Genomic DNA, 17,282 nt, shown 5'->3' on the forward strand with positions numbered 1-17,282 from the left:
AGCCAGCTCCATGAATCAACCTTAGTTTCTTCCATTGTGTTCTATGCACATCATTCTCAAACATGACATTCCAGCCAAGGCCTTGGGAATATAACCAGTTTCCAATGACATTCTGTCATAAGGAAACAGATTCTTCTTGAACTTACGCAAATAATTATATTGCCATGAAAATAAGAATAGTCAATGTATAAGTTTCCAAATTCTGGAGGAATCGGGCAGGGAGAAACGATAACCTGTTTTGTTTCTGCTTGCAAAAGTACCATCTACTAAATTGTCATGAATTATAGACAGCTTGAGATAAAAGGGAAAACAGTTCTGTAAACCCAGAAAATAGAACATTTAAAAAAAAAAAAAACAGCAACATTTGAAGGGAAAACTAGCATCATCCTTCACTGGTTAATTCAGTCCCATGTAATTAATTCTTGTTCTGCTTGATCTTGGGTTCGCAATTTGATGAACCTGTCAGCTTCTCTACTGGTTCTGGAAACCCTTACTGAGGTCAGCAATGTGATCTAAAGGTCATTGAATATCATCAGAAGTCTGCTCCCCACAATACCTGCCCTAGTCCTTTCCAGGGGTCTCTGAAATTGAAATGAAAATTGCTAATGAAAATAGAGCATTTTGGCTGCCCAGTGATTGGCATAACCTTTCAGGAAAGCATCAGAGGAAAGCTTACTATCTGTAAATGACAAGAGGCTTAAAATAGCTGCGGTTAAAGATCTGATGAGAGCTCATTATAAAACAATTAACCGACAAAGGAATGTAATCGTCTCTGTGACATACAACACATTAAGATAATAACTAGAATTATGACTGATAACATTATGCCAGGATGTTTCATAAGCAACAAAGCATAGACAAATTTCTACGAATTTCATACAATTTCTAAAATATTTATATATTTAATTTAAAATATTTACCCATTCAAGTATAACAGGAAAGTTAAAGTACTTCTTCTGATCTGACAGTGCCGTCCAAGCAATCCAACATGTCGAATAAACCAGATTATTTTTAACATCTCTCCTTTTACAAGGTGAGAGAACAAATCCTTGGAGATTTTCCAGGGACCCAGTGCAAGGTCAGTGTAAGACCAGGATTTCATTTAGGAGTTGGTTTTTGGGAAGGCAAAATTGTAAGAAAAGTAAAAACGAAACAAGCCGTAAACCCCTAGCTCTTCTCAAAGTGAAAAGTCTGGGGGGTGGGGGGGCGTGCCCAAGTGGTTCAGTTGTTTCAGCATTTGACTTTGGCTCAAGTCATGATCTCAGGGTCATGGGATGGAGCCCTGCTTCTGGGGCTCAGCAGGAAGCCTGCTTCTCCTTCTCCCTCTGCTCCTCTCCACGATTGTGCATGCACATTCCCTCTCTCTCTCAAATAAATAAAATTTTTTTAAGAAGTGAGAAGTCTGTGTTCTCTTAAATAATCACTGACATGGTATGGTTAATGTAAACACAGGAAATTATTCGGATAAAACATAATCTTTGTTTTCTAGGCAGTTTTACTTAAAAGATAAAGAAAAGCTTTCTACAATCTCAAAGAAAGAGCAGGCGAATCATCCAAGAAAAGTTTGTTGTTTCAACAGAAAGCAAACCAAATGCTAGTTTTGCATCTTACACTATTGGGCTCATTTTTAAAACTTTATAAATAAATCAATTCAACGAAGCCAGCTTGACCACACAGGAAATTCCTTCTCACAAACCCTCTACAACTTTCTATAGACATGCAAATTTTTTTTGCCCTATATTTTCCTCTTTTTCATTATGAAATAACTTTTATTTTATTTTTTTAAAAGATTTTATTTATTTGACAGAGAGAGAGATCACAAGTTGGCAGAGAGGCAGGCAGAGGCAGGGGCCTCGGGGAAGCAGGCTCCCTGCTGAGCAGAGAACCTGATGCGGGACTTGATCCCAGGACCCTGAGATCATGACCCGAGCTGAAGGCAGAGGCTTAACCCACTGAGCCACCCAGATGTCCCTAAAATAACTTTTAATCAACCTTTAAACAATTTGTACTTTGAAGACAAAATTTTTCTCCTTTTCCTTAACAGAAATATAGCCCACATTCTTGCATAATTTCCATGCAGTTTTTTCTTTATCCTTATTATTCCTAGAAATTTCTAGCAATTCAGTTATACATGACTGGGATCTTTAACCCACAGGAATCTCAATTTCCAGTGAAAACAAGGAAGTAGACACTTGTTAACTGTCTGCTATATATCAACATTCTATAGTAAATTAGTAAATTTTATGGATATAGCATCTCACAATTCCTAGAAATACATATATTTCTTCTGGTACAATTTTTCCTTTTTATTAATAGACCCAAAGGTATTTCTTCATACCTTATAAAAGTAAAAAGCCAAAAGTATATAAGCATATACTTGTGTTTAGTTATTAATGTCTTAGTGGTTTATCTGACTTAGAAATGATTTAGATAGTTAATGACTATCTATTACTTAATTTAATTAGCTTAACTGTTAAGATGGCAAGCTACTCAATGTCCACAATAGTCAAACTATGGAAAGAACCTAGATGTCCATCAACAGATGCAGGGATAAAGAAGATGTGGTATATCTATATAATGGAATACTATGCAGCCATCAAAAGAAATGAAATCTTGCCATTTGCGATTACGTGGATGGAACTAGAGGGTAAAGTCAATCAGAGAAAGACAACTATCATATGATCTCTCTGATATGAGGAAGTGGAGATGCAATGTGGGGGGTTAGGGGTTGGAAAAGAATAAATGAAACAAGATGGGATCAGGAGGGAGACAAACCATAAGAGACTCTTAATCTCATAAAACAAACTGAGGGCTGCCAGGGGTAGTGGGGTAAGGAGAGGGTGGTGGGGTTATGGACATTGGAGAGGGTATGTGCTATGGTGAGTGCTGGGAAGTGTGTAAACCTGGCGATTCACAGACCTGTACCCCTGGGGCTAATAATACATTATATGCTAATAAAAAAATTCAAAAATTATTTAAAAAAAGATGGCAAGCTACTAAAAAAATTATGGAAGCTGTTCTTAGGCGAGCATATAAGAACATCAAGCAAAACTCTCTAGCATCTCAAGCTATTTCCGTTAACTATATTAACAGTACCTGCACGTTAGGCAAACATTGTAGAAACCAAAACCTAAAAAACCTACAGACACGGGTTTTCTGTTTTCTGTAGTGCTTGATCAACACAAATGAGCAGATATCAAGCAACTCACTTTTACTGCACCTTGACTTAGACATTTTTTCCTTAGGTTCAGTTTATAATTTTTTACAATCTTAAATACCTAGTCGGTATGACATTATCTTATTTAACTACTAAACCCCAGTAGAATAAAACATATGCTCATATTGTCCTTTCCTGCTGGTGAATCGGAAGACATTTCTGTTTTTGTTCCACCAATGCCATTAGACCAAGATTTGCTCGAATTGTATGGGCTTGGAAAATACCTGGGTTCTTTGCTAGATTTCTGTGTGATTTAGGAATACTTAATTAACAGAAGTGCTGATTTCTATCCAAGTCCCTTTGAACAGAGCTCCGTGAAGAGATGTCGTGAATTAATCTGGCAATGCTATCTTGAATAGAATGATATCCCATATATATTACATACATTCACACACACGCACAAACTATTTTACAGGCAGACAGAGACCTTACCAGTTTCTCTCTAAAAATTTAGCCATGAATAGCAAAACCTAGTGATGCACACTCTCTGATTTATACAAAATAGTTGGATCTGGTCTTCACTCCGTTGTGTTTTTTTTTTATCTGAATTGTGTTTCTGGCAGATGGGACAAGCTGAGGTTGTGTATTCAGCATGAGAGCTAAGATTTTCACTGGTGTTTGTGGCAGAGACTTTTAAGCTTTTCAGTTGCCCCAATATGTAATTTTTTTAAAAAGAGGTTATTTATTTATTTTGGGGGGGCACAAACAGGGGGAAGGGCAGAGGGAGAGGCAGAGGCAGACTCCCCACTGAGTGGGCAACATGATGCGGGGCTCGATCCCACGACCCTGAAATCATGACCTGAGCCAAAATCAAGAGTCGGAAGCTCAACTGATTGCACCACCCAGGTGCCCCTCCACCCCAATATGTAGTTTTAAGGAGGCCATGGAATACATTTTAAGGGAGAGATTTGAGGGGACGTCAAGCAGCTGCTGGGATGTCTCCAAAGCCCTTCTAAATGAATAAAATATCTAGTTGTTTCCAAAGAGCATTTTCCTTCTTAGCTTTAGGTGGTTGCTTCTAGGGGTCCCGGAGTCCCTTAAGAAATGCTTACGGAGGCAGAGAGCTAAATATGCAAGGACCCAAAGGGCTGGCCTGGGCAGGGAAAAGGTCTGGCAGGGGCAGGCAGAGGGAGGGAGGAGGCAGGGGTTCGAAGGCATCATATAAGAGGACACAAGGGGACTGAAGGGAGGCTCAAAGAAGGTGGGGGTGCGGGGCGTGGGAAGGGAGAGGTCTTAGAGGAAGCAGTGAGTTTCCAAATTCAGCAGAGGGTCAGGAAGGAGAGGGGTGCGCTTGGGTCAGCTGAGAAGTTCCCTTGGAAGAAACAGGATCAAATAGAATAGAGAGGCATTCCAAGAACCAGGAAAAGTATTCAGGCTCGGGAGTCAGGGAGTGAATCCCCACTCGAAAGGGCCAGGAAGAAAGACTTGCAGCCCAGCAGGTCTCTGTCAAACAAAGTAGCCTATACCTCTCATCCGGCTTCACAGAGTGTACTCAGAACCTTAAGAACCAAAACCTATCCTTGTCGGGCCTCAGTGGACCTTTACACAGAGCCCCGGCTCAGGAGTGGGGCTCAGAGTGGATCCCCCATCAATCAGTCAGGGCTGAAGACTAAAGCCTCAGGATGTCCGCTTGGGGTCCTGGGTGACACGGCGAGGGGCCCAGTATGATGACTCTGTTCTCACACGAGTCATGGCACCATGGCAGTTAGAAAACCAGAGCCAGGGGCGCCTGGGTGGTTCAGTGGGTTAAGCCTCTGCCTTCGGCTCAGGTTATGGTCTCAGGGTCCTGGGATCAAGTCCTGCATGGGGCTCTCTGCTCGGCGGGGAGCCTGCTTCCCCCTCTCTCTCTGCCTGTCTCTCTACCTACTTGTGATCTCTCTCTGTGTGTCTAATAAATAAATAAAATCTTTTAAAAAACAAAAAAAAAGAAAAGAAAACCAGAGCCAGACAGTCGTTTCGGTGGTAGAAACAGATTCTATTCAAGAACTATTGCAACAAGGGCCCATATGGAACTGGGCTCTCATTCTCAGTAAGACAATTATGAACACTCCCTTTTCTTAGATGGGGACGTATCGCCAAGGAGCAAGGAGAGAGGCTGGTGGATGGAAGACCACCTGGGAAATGGGGGAGGGGAAGGAATTTGATCAGATACTGGGGGCCCCACCCCTTCTCCCGCGGGCGGTCCCTTCTGGGACTGCCACGGACACACTTGGGGCTTCAGTCCCTATGCTCCCCAAGCTCCCATGACACCACTTGGCCCCATACGGCCAGGTTACCTCAGGTTGCCCCCACTGCCAGCCTCTGGGCTTCCTCGGGTAGAGTCCGAGACTGATCAGAGATATCCCCCCCCCCACCCCGGTTCCCGATGACCATCGGTACAGGTCCATTGAATGAATGAACCAACAGACAATCTTGTCCAGGAGATTTCAAACTTTGAAAGAAATTAATGAAGAGTGTCTTTTTCTTCTTACAGTAGTTTGTGTGAATGCTCAGTACATAATAGAGGCAAAGCAGAGCTGTTTAACTGAAGATTGAGGTGGTGGGGAGCAGAGCCCCAGAGATCATTCCAGATGTGCCCAGGAGAACACATGGCTTTGGGGAACAGCTTCTCTGGTCCCCCTGCACATGGGGAAACTGATGCCCATAACAGGGAAGGGACTTAAATCAAAGAAGATGTAGGGCAGGGACCAGGACTTGATGTCCTGTGGATTTTCAGTTGCTGGCTCCACTGTGCCCAGCTGCGCAGGTCATGATTAAGAAAGTGCAAGGGGCACCTGGGTGGCTCAGTGGTTAAGCCTCTGCCTTCGGCTCAGGTCATGATCTCGGGGTCCTGGGATGGAGCCCCACATCGGGCTCTCTGCTCAGCAGGAGCCTGCTTCCCCCTCTCTCTCTCTACCTGCCTCTCTGCCTACTTGTGATCTCTGTAAAATAAATAAATAAAATCTTAAAAAAAAAAAAAAGAAGAAGAAGAAAGTGCAAGGAAGGGCAGTTAAAAGTCAGATGCAGGGTGTCTGTCTGGCTTTATCAGTTAAGTGTCCTACTCTTGGTTTTGGCCTCAAGTCATGATCTCAGGGTCATGTGATAGAGCCCCAAGCTGGGCTCTGTACTCAGCTCTGAGTCTGCTTATCTCTCTCTCTCTCTGCTCCCTCCCCCAATAAATACATAAAGAAAATAAATCTTAAATAAAAAAAGTTGACCCCGAGGAGTCAGAACCAGCCCCATCACTGACAACCTGTGTGACTTTAGACAAGTTACTTTCCCTCTCTGGGCCTCAGATATTCAGCAGTAAAGGATGGGGTGGAGATTGATGCCTGACAAGCACCCAGCCCTACAGTTATCGTCGTCCAGCCTTTGCAACACACCACTCTCCAGCCTTCCTGATACTCGCTTCTCTGCTAGAGCGGGACCACTGCCTCCAGGCCCTGGGGCAGGAAGGGGTCAGACCATGCCAGATGCTGGGTGTCAGGGCACCTGCTTTCCTCAGAGCTGCAAACCCTGGAGGGAGTCTCTGTGCCCTCCCCTGATGCCCGGCCAGTGCGCACCCAGCCAAGGAGGAAAGGACCAGCAGGGGGAAACTGAGGCAGGAGGACTTTATTAGATTGAGGAGGGCGTGCTGAGTCCTAGGGAGTGTCTCTGGGGTGCAGCATCCTGAACAGGCCGGGGCAAAGTGGGGGGTGGGGCAGGCAAGACTGTTGGCCAGAGAACCTAGTCCCAACACATGGGCCCAGACTCTCTGGGGTGGAGGGGTGTGCAAGGTGGAGAGGCACAGCCCAAAACCTGGGTCCCCACGGGGGAAGGGCGGAGGCTTCTGCAGACCCCAAGTCCAGCGGGGACACTGGGTGCCCCATCGTGGTCCCACCCCTGGCTTGGTGGGGACTTCCGCTCAGAGATAACGGGCCCTCCCAAGACAGCCAGGAGAGGGTAGTTCGTTAGCTGGAAGACGTCAGCGATGAGGCTCACAGCAGACCACGGCCACCACGTCAGAGGGAGGTGAGCGGTGGAAGGGCCTCCTCTCACACACAGTGACAGCTGACGCCAACGGCTTCATCTTCAGTCTCCGAGGCCGGTGTTCTAGAAGGTGCCACTAGGCAAGGCGTCTGCCCCGTCCTGCTGTTTGGGGGGTGGGCAGTCTCTCCCTACCCCCATGCCTCTCTTGCCTCCAGCTTTCTTGGCCATGCCTGCTGACAGCAGCCTACGGGGTGCTGCAGGGCAGGGCGAGCTCCTGGTGGCTGCTCTTGGTGTCCAGGTGAGTCACAGTGCTGGGCCAGGGGGTCATCGGGGTGAGGCAGGGCGTGCTGGTTACTTGGAGGCCGCTGAGGTCAGGAGGTGAGGCAGGCAAGACAGGGGAGGGTGCACCTGGAGAAACAGCAGTGCTGGCGCAGAGTCAAGAAAGCTGCACCCCCCCCCACCCCCACCGAGGCTGACCCTCCTCCACCTCGGCCCACAGTCCCACGGGCTCAGTGGAAACCTGGGCCCAAGGAGGGTCCTGCAACCCAGGCTCCTTTACTGTGCTTCTCCTGCCCAGACCCCTCAGGTCTGGGCGCCTCTGGGCCCCACCTCTCTCCCACTTTCTCCGCTTCCATCCCTCTGCATGCTGCTGCCTCCCCACGGCCTTCCTGAATCTTCCCCACAGCCTCCTTCCTGGACCTGGTCCCTCTTGCCTTTGTCTCCCCCTTCGAGGAGGTGGGTCCCCGCCCTCGGCCTCCTCCCCATGGAGAGGACTTCTGACCCCAGGGTGCAGCCTCGTCTCTCCCTGGCAGGGAGAGAGGGGTTTGGGGTCTCTCCACCCACTGGCCTGGCTGCTGCAGGACAGGAGGTGTGGGAATGGGGGGACAGCCCTGTCGCCTCCACGTCTGCCAGGGTCCCAGGAGCCTGGGGTTGGGAGCTCCTCTGGGCCATGCCCTATGGCAGGCCCGGCTCAGCAGGGAGGCAGGGGAAGAGCTGTGAGTTCTTGGGGACATATCGGTGCCCCCATCTGGGTCACCCTGCACTGAGGGGAGTGCCACTAGGAATGTGGGTTCTGTTGGAGCCCTGGAGACCGCTCTGAGGCCAGACTTTGGGGCAGAGACGCTAAGCACTGTGGTCACCCTCTGATGTCTGGGCCACCTCTGACTCTGGGCCACCTACCCTGGAGCTCCAGGGAGAAAGCAAGGGTCACCCTGAGTTCTCCTAGGGGCAGCCAGGAGGCCTCCAGAGCCCAGACCTTGGGACCAGCCCGCCATCGGTCTGGCAACCTGTCTGAGAACACACCAAGCTCTGAGGTTGTGCCGGCAGCTAAAACTCTCAGTCTCTAAGTCCCCGGGGTCCAACCTGGAGGGTGAGGCCAAACAAGTCAGGCTGTGGCCAGGAGCAGAGGCCCCACTCAGGGGACCTCCTCTCTCTCAGGCCTTGCCTTCCACACTCAGGAGAAGCCCCAACAAGCTGCATGTTCTCTGCCAAGTCTAGGACCGGTGGCAGAACATGGCCACACCCAGGGCCTGGCTGGACCAGCCTGGGGGCCACAGTCAGAGCCCAGGCCTTCCCGAGCCCTCGGGAGCCTGTCTCACAGAGGGGCTTCAGGGAGAAGCAGCCAGGCAGTCCTTGGGCTCCCAGTCTCCCCCCGCCCCAGCTCCCCCTGCTCAGTCTGTCTTGTCCCCAGAGGGCACTAGGGAGGTGCAGGGGGAGTGGGGTCAGTGTGTCTCCAGGCCACCTCCTCGGGCGGTGGCTCGTAGATGCTGCAGTTGGGCGTGGGGCCCTGACAGTAGATGTTGAGGTAGTTTCGATACTTCTCGTTGTACGTATGGTTCCGGAGACACAGAACCACACTCTTGTCACATTCGCACGTCTGCTTGTCGCACTCCGTCTCGTTGAGCTCACCTGCGCGGGGCAGAGGTTCTAGTGGGCCTCAGAAGGTGGTCCCATGGTGGGGGGACGGGCAGCAGAGCCTCACTGGGGGTTCACCCCTGGCCCACGGCTCAGTGGGCCCCGCCATCTGTGTCCACCGCCCTGCCAGTGGCTCTGGGGCGCGCTTCAATCGGAGAAGCCCTGAAGTCCAATGGGCCACTTTATAGATGGGGAAACCAAGGCAGGCACAGAAAAGGGGGGACTGGTTTACCTAAGTCACCCAGCCAACCTAAGGCAGAGCTGGGCCAGACACTCAGGGGTCAGGAACTCCCTGATTCCATCACGGAATCGCGGACCCCCGCCCTTGGAGGGAGCTGGTGGTAAGGAGCCTCGGTGGAAGGCCGGCTTCCTAAAGAACCTGGCGCAGGGCCACCCACGGGCAAAGGCTTAAGACCTAGTCACTGCTCCCACTGCCACCGTTGCTGCCAGTGTTGTGAGCGCCCAGAAACCCTCCACCCTGGCCGTATCGACCTGAGGGCTGCCTGGGGATCTGCCGGGGACTTATGGAAACAGAGACTGCTGGGCCCAGGCCCCATGGCTTCGGGTTCACTTGGTCTGCATGGGGCCCGACAATCTGCATTTCTAGCAAGTTCCTAGGTAATAGCGATGTTGCTGGGTCAGGGAACCCTCTTTGAGAACTGCCCCCAGCTCAGTGGTGTGCATACTTCTCAAACTTTGCATCAGCAGAATCCTTGCTCTTAAATGAAACTCTTTGCAGGAGGCTAATGTATCAAATGGCCTAAAGAGAAGCACTTAGGCTATCAGATGGGCTAACGGGGCCAGCTGGACCACTTAGAGGACCCCCATGCCCTGACTCCCCATGACCCCAGGAGCCCCCAAAACCCAACGTGAAAACCACTGCTTGGGTTAGTCCACTGCCTTTGGAGATCCCTAAAATGCTTTAATGAGGGACCACCCCATTCTCCCAAGCCAGCCCCGCCAATCCACTGTTTGAATAGCAGAATACGGGGACCTCAGCTCCCAGAGGGCCCCACCTGAGCCCAGTTCCCCACCAGAGAACAGGAGACTTGGGGTTTCTTTGCAAATCTGGGCTTGCTGGTGAGCTTGAAGAATAGTGAGCAGAACCTGGTTAAGCCAAGGAGACAAGGAGACATGGGGCTACCCATGGGGCCCTAAGGGGAGAGAGGGCAGGGACACTTGAGCCATTAAATTGGATGCCACATCCCTCAACTGAGCAATGGCCTGGAAAGTCCATGGCAAGGGAGGGAATGTTGCCAGGCCTGGTTCTCATCGCTTAAATCCTGGAAACACTGAGCATCCTAGGATGAGGCCATCTTCCAGCAGGGTCCCAAAGACAGAATTAGAAGGAAATAGGTCTGTTCTGATCCAAACTCTTCCAAGGACTCATGGAGAGACTGAGGCCAGGTAAGGGAACACCTTGGGTAGGGTTACACCCAGCAGGAGGTTCTGTCAGAATCCAGGTTTGAACCCAGGTCAGCATGTCACAAAGTCTCACCATCACCAGAGGATCTGGTTAAAAACAGATTTCTGGGCCCTCACCCAGACCCACTGACTTAGAACCGCTTCTTAAACCCCGAGAAGCTGAGGAATCAAGGATCAGGGAATGAGGGTACTCATTCAGGCTGAGCACATCAGGATGAGGACCATGGCTGGGGTTCTCAGATTTAACGAACAAGAACAAGAGGCCTGGCTAATTTGAATTTCAGACGAACAGTAAATATTTTAGTATAATTATATCCCAGATATTACATGAGATATACTTATGCTAATTCTTACTTTTATACTAACAGTAATTGATTTTACTCTAACATTGAATTTTTTTAGTATGAGTATGTCCCATGCAATATTTAGGATAGAATGATGTGAAAATAGTTTTCATTGTTTATCTGAGACTCCAATTTAACTGGGCACCCTGTCTGTTGCCTGGCAACTGTGCACACAGGGTGGTGGGGAGAGGGACTGGCAATCTAAGTTCTTCTCCTAGGTTGGGGAGGAGGGAATGGCAGGGGGAGAACTCACTGCAGACGACCTCAGTATTATTCTCGATGGTGTGCTCATAGTGGTCCACATAGGGGTGACAGCCCAGGTCAAAGAGCTTCTGGTAGCAGCAGTCATGGGCGTGGCAGCACCTAGGGGCAGGTGGAAGAGAGCAGGCGATGTAGCCAGGCTTGGCCTGTCTCTCACTGTAGAGATCCCAGCTCTCTGTACCAGTTCCTTACAGATCAGACCTTCAGACTCTGGCCCAGAGGGGGCAATCACATGACTGAAGTCACATAGCCAGGCAGAGCCCGGCCAGTGCCCCAGTTTCTTGCCCATGATCTTGCCTCCCACCTTTCCCCCTGAGAGCCCTGAGTGCAGCTGCAGGAGGCAGGAAGCGTCAGGCTCTCTGGCAATGCCGTCAGGATAGGAAAGAGGATCAGGGCTCAGTCAGTGTCCAAGGAGCCTGCCTGGCTATAAGAAGGGGCCATGCCTGGCTATGCGGGATGGCCAGGGAGAGACAAAGGTGCAGGGACAGGAAGCAAATGTAGTGTGGCCAACTCCATCCCCTCTGGTGGAGGAAGGCAATCAGTCAACATGAATCTATCAAGTCTCCCCCTCCTCTCCCGCCCCCCATGATGCCAGACTTAGTGCTGGCTGCTTCTGGGGAGATAGGAGCAGAAAGTAACCATGGCTTCAGTCAGCAGTCTGATGGAAGAAGCTCAAGCCCTCCATCAGAGCCCCCTAGGGTGATGGGGGCAAGAGGGGTCACAGTCCTTGCTTTTGCTGAGCGTGAGCTGTGTGTTCGTTGCTCCCATGTGCTTTGGGGGCAGGTCAATGTTTCCTTCCTGGCAAGAGTGCAAAGTTCAAATGCCTCCAAGCGCAAGACTTGGAGAAGGACAGTAGAAAGCATCCAAGACAGTGGAGGAGGGCATGAGTCAAGGTCACTAACTCATTGGACCAGCCTCATCCTTTGGGGAAAGAGTCCTCCCCCATCTGTCAGAGATGGAGACCAGTCCAACCCTCACTGTCTCCCCTCCCTGTCCTGACACAACAGCAGCGCAGGCGCTCCGGGACCTACCAGTCCACCTCGTCCATGGGCAGCCCGCGCCCTCCCAGCCCACAGTAGCAGCCGTAACCCACGAAGGACAGGATGGCGTTCCTCCCCGTGATGGCTTCCACCATGGACTTCAAGTTAAGCAGGCTGCCGCGGGCCTCAGGCAGGACTGCAAGAAAATCAAGGGGTGCTGTGAGTGTCCTGCCTGGTGGGTCCCCACCCCTGCCCCATCTGAGTGACTGTCCTCCCCACACCCCAGGGCCAGGGAAGGGGGGCGGGAGGGAAGGTGAGCACAGGCAGGAAGGGAAGCCATGTATAAAAAGCTGTGACAGGGGGTTCCTGGGTGGTCCTCAGGTCATGATCCTGGGGTCCTGGGATCAGGTGCTACATCGTGTTGGGCTCCCCACTCAGCGGGGAGTCTGCTTGCCCTCTCTCCCTCTACCCCTCTCTCCCTGCTCATACTCTCTCTGTTTCAAATAGATAAATGAAATCCTTTTTTTTAAAAAAGATTTTATTTATTTATTTGACAGACAGAGATCACAAGTAGGCAGAGAGAGAGGAGGAAGCAGGCTCCCTGCTGAGCAGAGGCCCCGATGAGGGGCTCGATCTCAGGACCCTGGGATCATGACCTGAGCCGAAGGCAGAGGCTTTAACCCACGGAGCCACCCAGGCACCCCTAGATAAATGAAATCTTAAAACAAACAAACGAACAACCGTGAGGCACCAGGGCCCTTAGAAAGTAATCATTGTTGCTGTTTGCTGAGGGCTCTGTGCCAGGCTCTGTCCTAAGCCACTCCCATGCATTAACTCACTGAGTGGTGTTATTATCTCCACTTTATAGAGGAGGAGACTGAGGCCCAGAGCACCCAGCAGCTTTCCCGAGAACATTATCAAAACTGGTAGGGATAGAACTTGGACCCGGGCAGTGAGACCCCAATGCCCAGTCCACTCACGGTAACAAGGTTCACAAATGCCATGTGCTCCCCTGAACACAGGGCTTTGGTTCTGGGCCCTGGGCTTGGTCGGGTTTCTCTGCCTCCAGCATGGACTCAGTGTCCCTGCCACAGTCCTGGGGCTGGTGCCAGTCACGATGAAGCCAGAGACAATTCAGCGCTCTGGTCGTTCAGCGAAGACAGATGGACAGACACACAGACAGACACACACACATACACACTTTCTCCTTTGGTCTGTGTCTCGCAGGAAGCAATAGCACAATGACCCCTTCCCGCACCAGCAAACTCAGCAGCTTCCCCGCACCTGCCAGGCCAGCCCACCCTGGCAGACTCTCCCCTCCCCTGCTCCCCGACTCCTGGGCCCTGGGCCTGTGCTGACTCAGCATCTCCTCCACGCTCACCGCTGAGTCAATCCCAAGCCAGGTGCTTAAGTCTTTTCTCGGGGGAGGCCACCCCGCACGTAGGCAGGAGAGCCACTGCAGCCCCATTTAATGGGCTTGGGGATCCCTGCTCTTCCTGAGCCTCCCTGTCTGCTGGTTGGGGTGATTTTTGTCATTACAGAAACCAAGGAGCAAAGGAGAGAGGAAATGGGGAAGGAGTTGGGACAAGTGGCTTTAAGAGGATGCTGCAGAGCAAAGTACATGTGTCAGCGGGATTTGGGGCAGGGAGAGGCAGAACCCCATGTCCCGTGGGCCTGAGCCCATCCCTGAGCTGCACAAGGCTGTGAGGGCTGTTGGTGAGGGGAGGGAGAAACAGGATGCTACCTCTGTCCCCCAGGCCTTCCTCCGGCAGCTGGTTCAGGGTGGGCGTGCCAAGCAGCACGGGGAGTCCGATCTTGAATCTGACCTTGGAAGTCAAACCCAGACACCCGAGGGTTTGCAAACAGGTTTCTCCCTGAGCGCTGCGGCACTGCAAGCAGGTTGCATAAGCTCTTTGACACCATGGCCAAAGCTGGGGAGAACACCAAACTCCTGCAGGGTGCCCTGTGGGGTCCTGGCCTCCTGGCTCCCTGGCCCGAAGCCCCCGCCTCCTGCCACTTTAATCTGGCTGCACAGGTGTTACCCTGGGGTGGGGGGTGGAGGAGCTTCCCTCCCCAGGGCGCCCTGACCAGCAGCTCCATACGAGGTGGGCATGATCACACGAGCCCTCCATACCTCATGCACAGGGACACACCCCCTTACACTCCCACGGACACACACACAAATTCAGACTCTCCTCTGCACACCACACTCTGGGGCACACACTCACCCACACGTACCTCATACACAGTCACGTGTTCACGCCCAGCGGCCTCACACTCAGACATACACAAGTCACCCAGCCATGCATAGTGCACGTAGAAACACACTTCACTTGCACACATTCCCCCGCCTCACACACAGCACCCTCAGGAGAGATGCACACTCACACTTGCCCCTACACACTACACGTGTGTCGAAGCACACACCTGTGACACACTCACAGACATCCCCCACACGGATACACACTGTTACGTACACAGTCCTGCTCACACTCACCCACAAACGCCTCACACACTCACACACCTCACACCCGCAAACACACCCATGATCACACATACACCTCACACACTCGGGCTCACATCTGCACACACACACACATGCGGCCCCTACAACCCACATGCGTGCTCCAAGCAGAAGAGATCCACGCTCCGGAGCAGTTCCCGGCCAGCGCTTGGGGCTCAAGGCAGATGCTTGTTTTCTACACAACAATCACGTTAGCGGGGCGCCTGGGTGGCTCAGTGGGTTAGGGCCTCTGCCTTCGGCTCAGGTCATGATCCCAGGGTCCTGGGATCGAGTCCCGCATCGGGCTCTCTGCTCAGGAGGGAGCCTGCTTCCTCCTCTCTCTCTGCCTGTCTCTCTGCCCACTTGGGATCTCTGTCTTTCAAATAAATAAATAAAATCTTAAAAAAAAAACAACAACAATCAAGTTAGCAGCCGATTCAAGCCCCCCCTTTCTCACTTCTGGCCGCGTTGAACCCTATTTTGTACCTGGTGTCTCTTTCTTTCCCTCAAACCAGGCTGCGTTTGGATGCTGTGTAACAGGCAGGAGGAGAAGTCAGTGAGGGGTCCGGCCACCTCCCACCTCCCCAAGACACCTGGTTGTGGGGGGCCAGATTTGTGTCAGGAGCCTCAGCTGTCCCCAGGCGGTGCACCTGGGAACAGCAGTCCCAGGAAAGGAGGGGCCCCCAGGCCCTGCCCCCAGTGACTTGAGCGTTCACAGATACCTGCTACACACACCTCATGCCGGTCCCAGTGTCCCAATTAACATACACCTACACGTTTTCCCGACATGTGCTGAGACACACCTCTGCACGCAGAGATAGACATGCTTACAGCCACACACAAACTCATTAGCTCTTGTCTAATGTACACATGTACACAAACACCCAGGCTGTCCTGGGGCGGCCAGACGCCCTAAGCAAACACGACCGTTTTATGACGCTTGCTCAGCTCTGGGCCCTGCCGCCTTGCAGGCTCGTAAATGCCAAGCCAAGGGCCCCTGGTGTGTTGACGGCTGGCCAGGGGAACAAAGAGCCCCAAGACAATGAAGGCCTCCCTGGTGGCCCAGACAGGCAGCCCAGGCCACAGGCTTGTTGCCAGCCAGTGGCTCGAGAACCTAGGTGCCCAAGGTCACAGGAGAAAGTCTGGGAGCAGGAGAGAAAGAGGAGCCTCCCCAGAGCCTTTACTCACCGCTGCCGGCCAAGATGACCATGGCGAAGAACTTCTTCATACCCAAGCTAGATCTGAGAGAGGAGAAAAATCCAAGTCCTGGGTCCGTCCCTTCCACTCTCCTGCAGCCCCGGGCCTGCTGTTCCCTCCTGGGCCTCATTAGAGGCCCCATCAATGGTGCCCCTTCAGGCCTCTGTTCCTGGCTACCCGGGCTCTGTGGGGAGCACTCCCCACCTTCCCAGCATCTGCTGAAAGGATGGTCCCCAGGATGGCAGAGCCAGGAGGCACCGGAGCCTCCTTCCTTTTTACCCTGAGTAGGAGTACACTTCCTGCACCAGCTTCCAAGACAGGAAGCTCGCTGTCCCATGGGGTCGGGCCACTGTCACGGATCAGCACCAACCCCCTTTCCATACACACTCCAGGAAGTCACATGACCCAACCTGCTGGCTGGGTCTTGCACTTGAAGCCAAGAGACCTGGGTCCCTACATTCTAGTCCTGGCTATTCTTCCAAATGGCTGTGTGACCTCGGGTAGATCTCTTACCCTCTCTGGGCCTCAAGTGCCTCATGAGCATTGACTAGATGATCCCAAGGCCCTTCTGGTGCTGCAAATGCAGTGACATATCTCAGCCATCACTCAGAGACTTAGAGCTCTTCTTTCTGGAGAAATGAACTCTAGGCACCAGTTCCCCAGCCCCATCCCTGCTGCTCCCCATGGAGGATTTCATCCCAGGGTAGTAGGCACATACCTGGAGCTTCTCCAAGGAGAAGAGGCCCTGAGGCTTGGGCCCCTCCACCCAGAGAGATGCCTAACCAGCACCTTCTTCCTGAACACTCTGGGGTTGGCCTGTGCCCCATCTGCCATGTTCTGTGTTCTGGGGGTCCAGCAACATAGGGCTTGTAAGGTCTGTGATCTCTCTGAAGGCTCCGGGGACAGGCCCCAGCTTCACACAGCCACACGCACTGGCAGGGTAGCGCTGGGGCAGTGCCCCTGGGCAGGAGGCTGGTGACACTGCCCTAGAAAAAGGAGACTCCACCTCCTCCCTCCCACAGCCACCGCCCTGCCCACAGCTGCCTGGTACGGTCCCTGCCCCAGGGAGGTGGGGGTTTGCACACCTGCCCAGGAGCTGGTCCCTCCCTGCACATCTGGAAGGAAAATCACCCGGAGGTTTCCCTGTTCCCACCTGAAACGGATGTGAAACAAAAAATGATTCAGTTACATTTGTTAAAGCACAGGGCAGGGGGTCTGGCACAAGGGGGTATTGGAGAGAAGTGGGGCCACTTCGGTGGGGGACAGAGACTGTGTCTGACTCCAAATACAACAAAGAAAAGGGGAATTTGTGGCCAAGGAGCAGGATGGGGGTCAACAGATGGAAAATTACTAAAGGGGCGGAGGGATTCTAGCAAAACCCACCTGACAGGACTCCTGTAAAGGACAGGCCAGGGTGACATCACCTGGGGGTGGGGGTTGATGGGGACACCTGTCAGACATCGGGGGTGATCAGATATGGAGGCTGGGGGCTC

The 17,282-nt window shown here is 52.0% G+C and overlaps 1 protein-coding gene across 7 annotated transcripts; it reads right to left on the reverse strand.

Annotated features, from left to right (window-relative positions):
• Positions 1–8,797: 8,797 nt before the first annotated feature.
• On the reverse strand, positions 8,798–16,936 carry PLA2G2F (phospholipase A2 group IIF). 7 transcript variants are annotated; one of them, XM_032303025.1, is made up of 8 exons: positions 16,921–16,936; positions 16,508–16,633; positions 15,781–15,833; positions 13,834–13,978; positions 13,070–13,191; positions 12,141–12,285; positions 11,102–11,211; positions 8,798–9,073 (listed from the first exon to the last, which is right to left on the reverse strand). In XM_032303025.1, the coding sequence occupies exons 2-8, from the start codon at positions 16,621–16,623 to the stop codon at positions 8,862–8,864; spliced, it is 903 nt and encodes a 300-aa protein (XP_032158916.1). In that variant the 5' UTR covers positions 16,624–16,633; positions 16,921–16,936; the 3' UTR covers positions 8,798–8,861. The 7 variants fall into 7 exon arrangements, with proteins under 7 accessions (XP_032158916.1, XP_032158917.1, XP_032158918.1 ...); XM_032303026.1 differs by lacking the exon at positions 16,921–16,936 and having other exon boundaries at positions 13,834–13,915; positions 16,508–16,761; XM_032303027.1 differs by lacking the exons at positions 16,508–16,633; positions 16,921–16,936 and adding an exon at positions 16,069–16,146.
• Between the last annotated feature and the right edge of the window lie 346 nt (positions 16,937–17,282).

Source organism: Mustela erminea, chromosome 10 (assembly GCF_009829155.1).
Source record: "Mustela erminea isolate mMusErm1 chromosome 10, mMusErm1.Pri, whole genome shotgun sequence".
In the NCBI taxonomy this organism is placed as follows: Eukaryota; Metazoa; Chordata; class Mammalia; order Carnivora; family Mustelidae; genus Mustela; species Mustela erminea.